Source organism: Notothenia rossii (genome assembly GCF_949606895.1).
Source record: "Notothenia rossii genome assembly, chromosome: 6".
Lineage (NCBI taxonomy): Eukaryota > Metazoa > Chordata > Actinopteri > Perciformes > Nototheniidae > Notothenia > Notothenia rossii.
In genome coordinates, this window is record NC_136909.1 from 26,784,103 (window position 1) to 26,797,321 (window position 13,219).

At 41.9% G+C, this 13,219-nt stretch overlaps 1 protein-coding gene across 1 annotated transcript; it reads right to left on the reverse strand.

Moving 5' to 3' along the window:
- Positions 1-221: 221 nt before the first annotated feature.
- On the reverse strand, positions 222-10,527 carry LOC307042140 (E3 SUMO-protein ligase KIAA1586-like). The gene is made up of 3 exons (XM_079685869.1): positions 10,149-10,527; positions 9,193-9,300; positions 222-1,714 (listed from the first exon to the last, which is right to left on the reverse strand). The coding sequence occupies exons 1-3, from the start codon at positions 10,453-10,455 to the stop codon at positions 954-956; spliced, it is 1,176 nt and encodes a 391-aa protein (XP_079541995.1). The 5' UTR covers positions 10,456-10,527; the 3' UTR covers positions 222-953.
- Between the last annotated feature and the right edge of the window lie 2,692 nt (positions 10,528-13,219).

The window sequence follows — 13,219 nt, forward strand, 5'->3', positions numbered from 1 at the left end:
TGAGACAATAACAGGCTACAGATGCGGACATATACAAACATTTATAGAAATATATACAATTTCAGAATCAAACACGTTATTATGAGAGTGCTCTCATACTTAACACAATCAGACTATATATATATAAACCCCCCCCCTCCTCTCTCTGGTCGCTGAAATGGGGAATTGAAATTACGGGCCAAAAGTTGTATTTACAAGTATTAAAAGTAAGCATAGGACACCAAACCAAACTAATTGAGACCCGTCTGTCCGCCGCATCTACGCATTGTACAACACTGTGTGTTATACACAGTGGTCAAGTTGTAAAAAAAAGCCAGGGGGGATGGTGGATCTGCATGCCCCCCCCCCCCGGAGATTAAAAACAAAAACTAACCTGCAATTCAGGGTAGTTGAGTAGACTGGATATATGTTTGGTGCTGACTGCCTTAAGGGCCCTTAATTTGATCTGATGACAGCGCATTTGGTGGGAGACCAACGTTGTACCCTTTTGATTAGTGTTTAAGCACAAAGATAATTATTATATTCTATTACTGTAAAACAACTTGCATGCAATGGATATATTACGTGTCAGATACTCCTGTCATTGATCTTGACCAAGGCACCTCAGAATTAGAGTTGGTCCCATGGCTACCACTGCTCCTACATAGTTAGGGTAAATGCAGAGGACACATTTTCCCACTGGGTGCAAGTGCAACTTCAACTTCAACTTCACAATCACAATACCTATAAATCTACTGGGAATTCATCCATTAAATGTTGAAACAAAACCTCACAAAACATTGAACATGAATCCTCTCTAGTCAAGTCCATTTTAATTCAAGTGCAAGAACATGGATTAAACAAATGTACTATTTACAAAATCTGAAAATAATACATATAATATGATATACAAATACAAATAAACAGTTTTATTCAATGGCTACCAACCCAATTCTCCCCTATACTGTAGTATCTCATAGGATCTTCCAAAGAGTTTCATAATCATGTTTTTTAATGACAACTTTCCGGGCTCTTGCTCTCAGATCATTAGCCAAGCTATGACTTTGAAGACAAGACTTGACATAAACTTCTGGTTTGAACATTTGTAGTGGAGGGCCAACACACTTGATGAAAAGCAAGGCTGACATACTTTTTACCTCTAGCGTGCTTCTAGTTGTGGTTAAAATGTTCATCTGACTGAACCCACGCTCACACTCAGCTGTGGAGATGACCAGTGTGTTCACTGCTTGAAGGAGGGGTTTTAGCTCTTCTGGTGCTTGTGGTGTCATTTCATCAACAGTTTTGAGTTTTACCATATCAACATATTCCCTCATTCCTCTCTGAATTTGTCTGGCATCATCAAGCTTGAAAAAGGAGCAGAGTTCCTGTATTTCCTTTTCGGCATAACGAACACCACACACATCTGGCCAGTTTGATGGCTGCAGCACTTTGACATTGTCAAGAAAGCTCTGGTACTCTTCTTTGCTTCTCTGTTTTCCAGGCAGTGATCCCATTCTTGTCTCAATTTTAGCAGCCAAAGCATGGAAAAAATGTTGGTGGTTTATTTCTCTGCTGTGTCTTAAATTATTTGTTAGTGGCACCCCTTTGAATAGCTTCAAACCGATTGCAGTCTGAGCCACTTCTGCCGCTGGTCCAGGCTGCTCTGCCATGGACTTCAACACACGGACCTGCCGACTGAGTATTGCTACAGCCTTGGGGAGCGTCATGTTTCTGTCTTGAAGAGAGAGAGAGAGAATTCAGACAACTCTTCTAAAGCATCATACATGATTCCAAGATTGTGCACAAAGGTGACATTAGAAAGGCGATCTATTAAACCACTGAACATGCATTTCTCTGTTGAACTTCTTTTAGGATCAACTGAGGCATTGGAAAAGTGCTTGTGGATTGCAGGGTACTGCTGCCATACAGCTTTAATGGTCCTGTAACTGGATGCCACCCATCTAGTGCTGAGAATTCTCCCTATGTTCAGACACTGTAAAGCAGGGGTTCTCAACGTTTTTTGGGCCAGCGCCCCCCTGTCCATTATCCAGGTCTCTTACCGCCCCCCATCAAAAAAAGTAGACTTATTTTCTTCTCTGAATATTAATGTTGACTAATATTCTGTGTTATATCATTTAAAAAGCATGTCACTGAATGCCAAATAATAGATTTGATTTAACTGGGCAGTTGGAATATCATTATCATTAGTTTACCAGAGAGCAGAAAAGCCATGTGAATGTGAATTAAAATGATATTTATGAGTGTTAAACAAACTCAGACAAGAGCAGAGAATACAAACAGACTGCTACGGAACAGCAGCAATTTCACACATGTCCAGTGCAGAACAAACAGTAGGCTACAAAACTGTACATTAGGCCTTCAGAACTAACAGGTCGGAAAGGTGTTGCATTTCGCCAAATTGCAGGGGGGGAAGGTTAGTGTGAGCCCTGCACTTGGTGGTTCTCCGCCAGTTTCTTCACTGCGGGTTGCAGAGAACTTAGTTTCAGTCGCAGTGCACCTGAGGCCGTCAAGTTCAAGCGATTGCGGTACTTGGACTGCATGTGGAGGACCTGGCTGAATCCCTGCTCCACGAGGTATGTGGTTTGTGGTTGGGAAAGCCAGAAGAAGCAGCCTAGCTTTCTCCCAGAGAGCCGGGTAACGCTGAGAGTATTTGACCCACATGTTGCCCCAGCCAGAGGTGCGGAAAATAGCCTGGGCCTCATCGTCACTCTGGATGTCGATGAGATGCTCCTGTATTGCTGGCTCGCATTCCGCCACGTCCGCCTGAAAGGGCTGCAGGTGGGAACATCGAGGTCCAAAAGATCTCTGAAGCGGATCTTCAAGTCGGCATTCACCATCCTCAGGTGGTCTGTGTTTACTAATTGATGTTTCTTTATTCTCATAATACATTCAGAACATAAGTTATTTATACTAACCAGGAACACAAATATAGTGTTGCATAGAGTAGCCTCCATTTATGACATGTATTATTTATTATTATCATTATTTAGTAGCCTAGGCTAGATCACCTTGGTCAACAGCGGGAAATGAGCAAACTGCCTCCTGCCTATGCTCTGCCGGTATAGATCCAGCCTGGAGGTGAGACTGTGGATGACCGCCTTGCTCTGGATCAGAGTAACTCCTTTTCCTTGGAGCTTCAGCGTGACTTCATTCATTTTGCCAAAGAAGTCTGCGAGGTACATGATGTCGCAGCGGCTGGATGACACCTGTTCTCCGAGAGCTGCATCCACCTCCTCCAGGAACTCCACGATGTTGTCAAACAGCTCACAAAAACGAGCAAGGCAGTTTCCTTTTGAGAACCAGCGGACATCAGTGTGGAGAAGAAGACGCTCAAAGGTCTCATCATTTTCCTGACACAGCTGTCGGAACAATCTGTTATTCAGGGCGTGGGCTTTTATTTTGTTTATTGCCTTTACTGCAACATTGAGAGACTCGTGGAGAGGTGGACTTTTAGATTTGGCCACAAGGTTGTGGCGGTACAAGACACAGTGGACTGTGAGGACATGCGGGACCTGCTCCTTCAGCAGAGTGGTGAAGCCACGGTACCTGCCAACCATGGAAGGGGCACCGTCAGTAGCACATGCGAGGATGTTGTTGATCGGGATTGACTTATCCAGTGCATTAAAAATGGTCTGGCCCTTGGTGTCTGTGACCAGATATTGAGAGACAGCAAGCGCATTTCGTGGCATCTGCGGGCAGTGGCAAGTACTTCCGGCATCTGCCAAGGAGGCCGCTACTCCGTGGTATCTGTGGCAAGTATATGCCACAGATGTGGTATCTGTGGCAAGTATATGCCACAGATGCCACAACTTGCCGTGGTTCAAGTATATTCCACAACCATGCCACAACTTGCCGTGGCAAGTATATGCCACAACTTATATATGCCACAACTTGCCGTGGCAAGTAAATGCCACAAGTTAAGAGTTAAGAGAAGGTTTACGGTAGCTGCCACTCGCCTTCAGTGGCAAATGCTGATATTTAAACCCGTATTTATCGCGTAAAATGTCGCTGTTTTGGCATGACTTTATCGGACTGATCTGTACACAAGACTGATGATCTGTTACTGATGGTCCGATCATATTTTTCAAAAAGATTAAACATTATATGTTCTATAGATTTTACTTGGAGAACGTGGTTTGTTAAAATAAATAAACGTGCTATTTTTATGATAATACTCAAGATATATTATTAGTAAGTTGACATAAAGATCTAACATTGTTGACCAGAGGTGGGAAATAGGCCAACTTGTATACTCAAGCACTGTACTTGTGATTTAGAAATAGCCTACTTGTACTTTAGTTGAGTATGTATATGGTATATTACGTAGTAGGTTACTTACCCCACTACAATTCAGAGGTAAATTGTGTAATTGTAGCCTACTCCCCTACATTTATTTAATACGCTACCTTTAGTTACTTACTACAGATTCTGATTAATGATGATACATATAATATAGTCTTAAATCAGACTTTATAGTTTCTCCTGGAGTAAATTCACAAGATACCCTACTACAGTATACAAAGTCATTAAAACTAGCTGCACCTTTACCAGCTTTGAGAACACTTTCATGATCAATCATTATAATGAAAACATGTAATATGCACTTTAAGTATATTGTTATGCTAATCATTTTGCGCTTTTACTTGAGTAACATTTTAATGCATGACTTTTACTTGTAACAGAGTATTCCAACATTTAGGTTGGCTACTTCTACTTTTACTTCACACTAGAACTGCCAGGGGTCGCTGTATAGCCTACCTAAAACCACCAACGTATCAAATGAACGAATGCATTGGTTTTCAAGGTACAATGTTATTTTATTTATCATACTAGAACACTACTCGCCGTGGCATGTGCCTTGGCATTTGTGGCATTTCCCACAGAGGCCACTACTCTGTGGCGTCTGTGGCAAGTATATGCCGTGGCAAGTATATGCCACAACTTGCCGTGGCAAGTAAATGCCACAGATGCCACAACTTGCCGTGGCAAGCATATGCCACAACTTGCCGTGGCAAGTATATGCCACAACTTGCCGTGGCATTTGCGCATGCTGAATGGGAGTTGCCACAAGATGCCAGAGTTAAGAGAAGTTTTACGGTAGCTGCCACTCGCCTTCCGTGGCAAATGATGATATTTAAACTCGTATTTATCGTGTCAAATGTCGCTGGACTATCACAGGACTGATGTGCGATCTCTATTTTTCAAAAAGATAATAAATTATCATTTATATTCAATTTTACTTGGAATAGCCTACTTGGTTTGCTAAAATAAACAAACGTGCTATATCTATGATAGTAGGCTAAACATAGGCCTATATTGTAATAAAAAAAGAAATATTGTCAAGTGAGCGTTGCAACGCAAGCCCTTGGAAATTGTCGCTTCCTGAGGGGAGTTTCCACTGCTTGCTACGATAACCAGGTGTATTGTTACTAGTAAAGACAAATAATTAAAAAATAAATATCTGTATTGACACAGCAACGTGTACAATGGTGTTATTAGACTTGGCTACAGACTTAGGGCAGCTGTAACTGATTGCAGTTGCCACTGCTAGTGAGATGCTAAGATTTATATTTTATAAATGAGGCAAAGGACAGTTATATTTGATTGTACACATGTATAAATGTGTTATTTTAAATCCAGGCATATGTACTTAATTTGTATCATTTTCGTTGTTAATAAACAGATTCATGTCATTGTATCTGTTTTGTTGTTTAATATTTTAATTCTGGTTGAACATTTTTGTTTAAATGCTTCAGATTATTCTTATTAGATATTGATATCAGTGAATCTAAACAAACCATGTTATTCCGTTAAGACAATCATGACAGTATATTAAAAATCGAGACACAATGCATGCTTTTTTATCCACCCTTTTATTGCGTTTTGAAACTGGTGAACAATTTATATTGTTCGAGTTCTTGACAGAACGCTGAGTCATGCTCATCCGTCTCCCCTTGCCAGTTTTTCAGTGCTTGTAGGCTTTGCGCTTGGTTGTCCTTATCCTTATAGCACAAGTAGGCTATTTCTAAATCACAAGTACAGTAGGCTACTTGAGTATACAAGTTAGCCTATTTCCCACCTCTGGTCAACAATGTTAGATCTTTATGTCAACTTACTAATAATATATCTTGAGTATTATCATAAAAATAGCACGTTTATTTATTTTAACAAACCACGTTCTCCAAGTAAAATCTATACAACATATAATGTTTAATCTTTTTGAAAAATAGAGATCGGACCATCAGTAACAGATCATCAGTCTTGTGTACAGATCAGTCCGATAAAGTCATGCCAAAACAGCGACATTTTACGCGATAAATACGGGTTTAAATATCAGCATTTGCCACAGAAGGCGAGTGGCAGCTACCATAAACCTTCTCTTAACTTGTGGCATTTACATGCCACGGCAAGTTGTGGCATATACTTGCCACGGCAAGTTGTGCCACAGATACCACATATGTGGCATATACTTGCCACAGATACCACGGAGTAGCGGCCTCCTTGGCAGATGCCGGAAGTACTTGCCACTGCCTGCAGATGCCACAAAATGAGCCAGGCCCTACTGGAGATATTTGGAAAATAAAAATTCCTCAGCAATCTCCTGACTGTTGGAGGTGCTATAGCGGAGATAGGCCATCAACAGAACATTGTTGTCAGAAGTGGTTGTCTCATCCAGCTGAAGGCTGAATGGAGTTTCCCGCAGGATGGCACACAGCTGCTCCTCTGTATCAGCGCCCATTTCATCAATCCTGCGTGCTACGGTGTCATTACTGAGTGGGATGGATTTCAGCACCTGTGTGGGATCACGCTCCATCACAGTAGATATGACCTCTTTGATGGCAGGGAGTACCAACTTCTCTCCGATTGTGAACGGCTGCCCACATTTGGCTATCAGCAAGGAGATGTTATATGACGCTATTAGCCCGCTGTCAGTCTGGGTGGTCTTCCTAGAGAAGAGACTGCTGATGGTGCTCCTACCATGTTTCTCTTTGAGGGCCTGGAAGAACGGACGCTCCTTATCTGCCTTATCCGGGTGGATCTTGGTAAGGTGCTCCTTTAAACGTGAGGGTTTCATTCCCTCATTGGAAAATACATGTTCGCAAAGTAAACACATTGGGAGTTGTGCATTGGTAGGAGACGGTATGAAGCCATAGCTAAGATATTCAATAGAGTACTGTCTGCATTTTATCTTTTTCGCGGCCATTTTGCTGATGTGATATGATTTTTGTTGTTTTATGATGCTAATATTTAGGGGGGGGGGGGGGTAGTGTCACGATATGGCGGCAAACGCTAGAGGGCTAGCTGGTGACATGACAAGACATCGTGCCGGGAGCGGACCGGAAGTCGTTGTAATTTTGAACAAACAGAGCTCTGTGTGGAGCGGCCTGGCTAGCCAGCTCTTCCATGTCGTAGCAGACATAGAAACGGGTATTATTTTCACTTAGTTCGAATCTGTTAGTGGAATTTGTCATATCAAAACATATCAAAATGTAACAAAGTGAAACAGATTATTAACAGTCGCGATCCCAAAATTACAACGACTTCCGGTCCGCTCCCGGCTGCTTTTTGTAGGGTACGTTCGTAAATCCGCTCAGAGCGCTCCGAGCGTCCCCGTTCCACAGTCCAGAGCGCTGCGCTCTGAGCGCTCACAGCTGGGTGCTCTGGCGGAACAGACGGGTTGTCCGAGCGGACTGACCGTTCGTGCACTTACGAACGTACGCGTAATAACACTGCTGACAGCTGACTAATCGCAAGCAGAGTTGTGGTTTCCTATAGCAACAAAAGATGCTGACAGCTGCTTTTTGTACAGGAAAAGACGCTGTGGCCAGCGTTTTTCATGACAAAAAGACATTATGCGTGAACGCCCCCCAAGAACACCTCAACGCCCCCCTTTCAAAAATATTGCTTCCAGCGCCCCCAGATGTTCTCTGAACGCCCCCTGGGGGGCGGTACCGCCCCCGTTGAGAACCAGTGCTGTAAAGCAAGTTCCTCACAACATTCAGTGAGCTCACGGCGGTTTTTGGCCGATGCATGATAGAGACTGTACACTTTGTCAAAGAAAAACTGGAAGTAATTCATCCCTACAGTTTCTTCAACAGCATCTCCAACACTCAGCTCAAGACGGTGGTTCATGCAGTGCCACACCATTACGTTTGGAAACTTTTCTACGATTTTGGTTGCAACACCTGCTTTACTTCCAAGCATTACAGAAGCTCCATCTGATGCAAAGCAAACAAAGCGTTCACTCAGAATAGCTTCAGAGAAGCCATGATGTGACAGATTTTTCATTAGAGCTTGATAGATTTCACCTGCATTGGTAGCAGAAAGCTCAACTAGATCCAAGAAGAATGTTAGGGGCTCTTCACTCATCCCTAAGCTCGCTCTAATATAAATGATCAATACTGATTTTTTACTGTCAGTTGTAGCTTCATCTATCATAACAGAAAGTTTTGTTCCACTTTGAAGGACCTTTCCAACTACTTTCTTTCGCATTTCATTTGCTATGTGTTGGCTGATTGTTGCACAGGAATAGTCTGAATGTAAAGTTCTTCCCATGTCTAGTCCATTCAAGACTTGCAGATCAATATCGGACGGTAGATCTGTGAAAGGCCTTCCAGATTTCACAATCTTGTAAACTGTACGAAATACCCTATCAGTAGTTAAGAAGTGATCCCTTTGCATTTCAGAAGTCAATGTTTCCAATGTCTTTTCTTTTGCTTTTTCCATGGTTTTCTCAGCTGCTTGGTGATACTCTGACATTTTATGCTTGTGTATTTTCTTACGAAGAGACTGCAGCTGTGCTGCTCGGTTTGTACCATAGGCTGTAACCTTAACGTTGGACCGCTCCTCAGCAATATGCAACTGGCTGCTCCCACCTGTACTTGGCCCAACCACTTTCATTTTCTGGCAGGTTAGGCAGCCAAGTTTTTTGCTTTGACATATTAGCCATGGATAATACTTTTTTTTCTCCCTGAACTTGGTAGATGTCCAGCATTCAGGGATATCTTGCTCATTATCTCCCTGGTTATTTTGGTCAGAATCATCGACACTATCTCGCCCTGCTTCTGCCTCCTCCTCTCTTCTTTTTTCTACCACAAAAACATAAAATCTATGTTAAAACCCCCCCTTGGTAGGATTAGCTACATTTCCCCCTCTTCGAAAAAGAAAAGTGTCTATTTAGAAATATCAAACCTGTTCCTTCTCCAGCTCTAGTCTCCTCTGCTCTAGTCTCCTCTGCTCTAGTCTCCTCTGCTCTAGTCTCCTCAGCTCTCCTTCCTGCTTCCTCGCCATGATTATCCTCTATATGAAGAAAACAAAGGCATTATGGTTTTGTTAGAATGAGCAGACAGTGAAGTAGGCCTACTGTCAAGTTGTGTTTTTTTTTCATATAAAATAAGAGCGATGACATTCAACCACCAGAAGCCGCTATCACACGATTCGGAGGCATGCATCACATTTAAAGCTTTTTAGGTAATACATTTTGGTCGCTCACAGTGACTAAAGGTGCAATTTTCACACTTAATTTATATTATATGATCTCACTAAAATGAATGGAAAGCTTATCAAACAAAGTGCTTAAATCACTAGTGGATACATGATCATCGAATTGATACACAAAATCAGCCTAAAGATCCTCCAGGAACCTTAATTCAAATGGGTTCTTTCGGAACCAGTTTTCATACTGAAGAATCCCAAACTTGGACTATCTACCATCCTTAACTGAACTTCACCGGCTGTTTCAGGAACCGTCAACGACACCTGTTCTTCTCTGTGTTCTTCTGCCCCTGTCGTCTCTGCTTGTACACTAGCTTGCTCTGCCTCATCCTAAATTACATTTAATTTTTTTCCCCGACTGAACATGTCTAGGCTAGTTAAGTGTGTTGCTTAGCGGTCGCCTAAGCAGTAAAGAGCTGTGGGAAACCCTGCGAGATATTCCATGTGAAAAAGAAATCAAATCTGACATTAACTTTGTGAATATAAGAAAGGTCTAACCTGACGTTGGTTACTATAGCAGCTAGTACTAGCTGCCTGGCGTTAGGCTAGTTAACAAGAAAAAAAACGTAAGCTCCCAAACTATAACTCTGTTGTTATCGCCTCTGTCCAGAGATTACACATTTGGTGACATATCAAAAGTATTCTTGACTTACCTTCAGTGGTACTTTTTGTCCTCTTAAAGCCGAAGTAGTCCCTCAGGTCAAGCTGTCCTTGTCGCTTACTGGCCATGATGCTTGCACAGGCTGCGCTGCTATCGTTGACGCTGACTGACTTGACATCAATTTCGTGATCGTGATATGTGCACGAGCCCCTCGTCAACAGTATTTTAGCGGCTAAAATAATGTGGACGAGGGGCACGTGACGTGCACATATAAAATGTAGAATGTTGAAAATTAAACATTGGCAATATTTCCACATTAATTGATCAAATAACAGGGGATGGGAAGGGGGGATGGCCATTTCATAAGGGGGACGGTTTTGACCATTTTAATACCTAAGGGGGATGCCATCCCCCCCATCCCCCCTCAACTCGACTACTGGTTATACAGTCTGTACCACACACACACCTACACACTGTACCACACACACTTAAGCTCCTAAAGCATAATCAGGCTACAGCCGTTGTGTATTTTATTATGTGAAGCACTAAATGGTCTTAGAAAAATATCGACTCTTTGTTTGTAGATATTAACTACAGCATACAAATACAGAGAGTAATGTAGGCCTGTTATACTGAGTGATATATATTTTACACACTGCTCTGCTTTCTGCACGGACCTCGCAGCTGTTCTCACTGTAAACATTGCGGCCGTTCAAGCGGTTACTAAAATAATATCCAGGAGATGCATGCAGAGCTGTCATTGGCTGAGATAAGTCCGGCCGTGCGTAACGCTTCCACCGTTCCCGGAAATGATGGAGGAGGACGTGGAGGAGCCGTGGAGGACCCATCAGTGTCTCCTCGGTTAGAGCTCCTCCAGAGAGCCTCCTCGATGCTCGATGCTCGGTCCTCGATGTGCATTTAGATGGAAGATGTCCTTCAACATGGCGCGCGCTGAAATCCATTTCCGGGTCACAACCGGAGGAACGAGGAGTCGAGGAGGGGAAATTAGAGTATTGAGAAACCTCTATGGAGGAGAACAGACAACAAACAATATGGTGCACCGAGTACAGGTAATTGACGTATTGTGGTTTTAGATATAATTACATACTATTTAGGTTCTCGTTTGTTTGTCGATTTGGCTGTTTAGCGCAGTGTAATTGTGTTTATTTAGCTAATTTGTATTTTAAATATTAAATATAAAGGAATGGAATACATATATATATATATATATATATATATATATATCTTAGCTTGACATGCTCGACGTTCAGTTAGCATATATGCTAACTGAACACGCTCGTTCAGTTAGCATACTCGGTTTCCCTTGAAAGAGCCAAGGAAACGTATAAATGTGGACCCGAGTATGACTGGAGGTAAGCTGGAAACATGAGGAGAATGCTAATACAATTTCCATTAAAGTGTACAACCCCTTATGAATGTGAATTTATAATATTACATATATGACTTCTTTATACCATCTTGTCTTATCAGTGAGATGGAACTTTGTCTGAAGGACTTGTGAAAGATTCCGAAGAGCTTTGGATTCCGAGGAGTTTTTAAATAGGCTTTAACCTCCTGCAGGTCAATCCTGGCTGCTTACATTTTTACTTAAAATCATGTTAATTTGACTGTTGGGATCAATTTAATAGGTTATTTTTTGTTTTTATTTTTATTAAGCAGACCAGCTTGAATGGTGCCCCTCTGATTTTCCACATGATGTTCTGTTCAATAAATGTTCATTGAGGAAAACGGTATCAGTGTCTTATTTTATATTCATCACAGTGAATGCTGAACTTGCCGGACCATATACTGCAGTTGAAAGTACACAATGAAACACTGGCTTGCTTGTATCAAATCAATACAATTCCCACATGCCCTTCCCCGGAACCTGCGGTCTTCAGACTCTGGCCCCCCGCACCAACCTGCGATCCTTCGGGGACAGAGCCTTCAGTATGGCAGCCCCCACTCTCTGGAACGCTCTCCCTGCGGAGATCTGCAACATCCCCACGCTTGACGCCTTCAAAAGGGCCTTCAAGTCCCATCTGTCTGCCAAGGCCTTTGGCCCCAAATCTATGTTGTTTTGTCTATCTAATTGTTCGTCTGACTGCCTTTTGTTATGTTTGTTTCTACTCCTGTTCTTCTTTTTAAAGCGACCTTGGGTCTCATGAAAGGCGCTATCTCCAAGTTATTATTAATACATCCCATAAATCATTGGAAAGGTAAGAATCTCAGCTACAACACTGACTAAAGCCTTTCCATCTCCAGTATGCCTACATGACAAGCATTTGTATAATATACAGTAAACATACCTTTGACTTATTGCAAAATTATAAAATGAAATTCACCCCTGCTGTCATTCTGGCTTTGACTGTTCAAATGAGATGTCAACCATCAAAATGGGATAAGGGGTTCCAGAAATATCACTGTGCAAAACACCAGCCAATTTTGACCGAAAATAGTATGGGAACGCAAGAGAAGGGTTACGTTGAAAACCATTTTTAGGTCATTGCAAATAGGACTTGTTATACAGAAGATGTTATGGGACTTATTTTTATGAGATACAAATATTCTCCTTTAGCAAACATACTATAATTGTTAGCCTTATATTCCTATTTCTAACATCAGATGTCATTTAATTTCAAACCTTTATTCAACCAGGTGAATCCCATTGAGATCATCGATCTATTTTTCAAGAGAGACCTGCAGCAAAGTCGGTTACACATGAAAACAGAAAACAAAAAGGACATCATACAACATATTTACAGGGCTACATTTACATACCTATAGACAATGACAGGTACCAACAGTATCAAATTGCATAGCATCTATCCAAGCTTTAAAATCATGCAGTGGAACCAAATTGCTCAGTTTCAAGTCCTTGCACTTGGCACACATGTAACAAAAACACATCATGAGATTTCAGGCAATAATTACTTGCAACTCTCCGTGTGATCAGAGAGCAGATATAAGATGGGAGTTTACCCAACATGGCTTTATAGATGAACATCTACCAGTGACTGAGCCTCCGTACAGTTAGAGAAGGCAAACCTGCCCTGGCATACAGGGTACAGTGATGAGTAAGTACTTTACAGTTAGTAACACATTTCAGCGCGCTGTGATAGG

Excerpts from the sequence above, each read along its gene's own strand:
- LOC307042140 (XM_079685869.1), bottom strand. The coding sequence starts at position 10,455 with ATGGCCATCCCCCCTTCCCATCCCCTGTTATTTGATCAATTAATGTGG. Across the intron at positions 9,301-10,148 it reads GACAAAAAGTACCACTGAAG|AGGATAATCATGGCGAGGAA; the intron begins GTAAGTCAAGAA and ends TTCTTCATATAG. Across the intron at positions 1,715-9,192 it reads TAGAGCTGGAGAAGGAACAG|ACAGAAACATGACGCTCCCC; the intron begins GTTTGATATTTC and ends TCTCTCTTCAAG.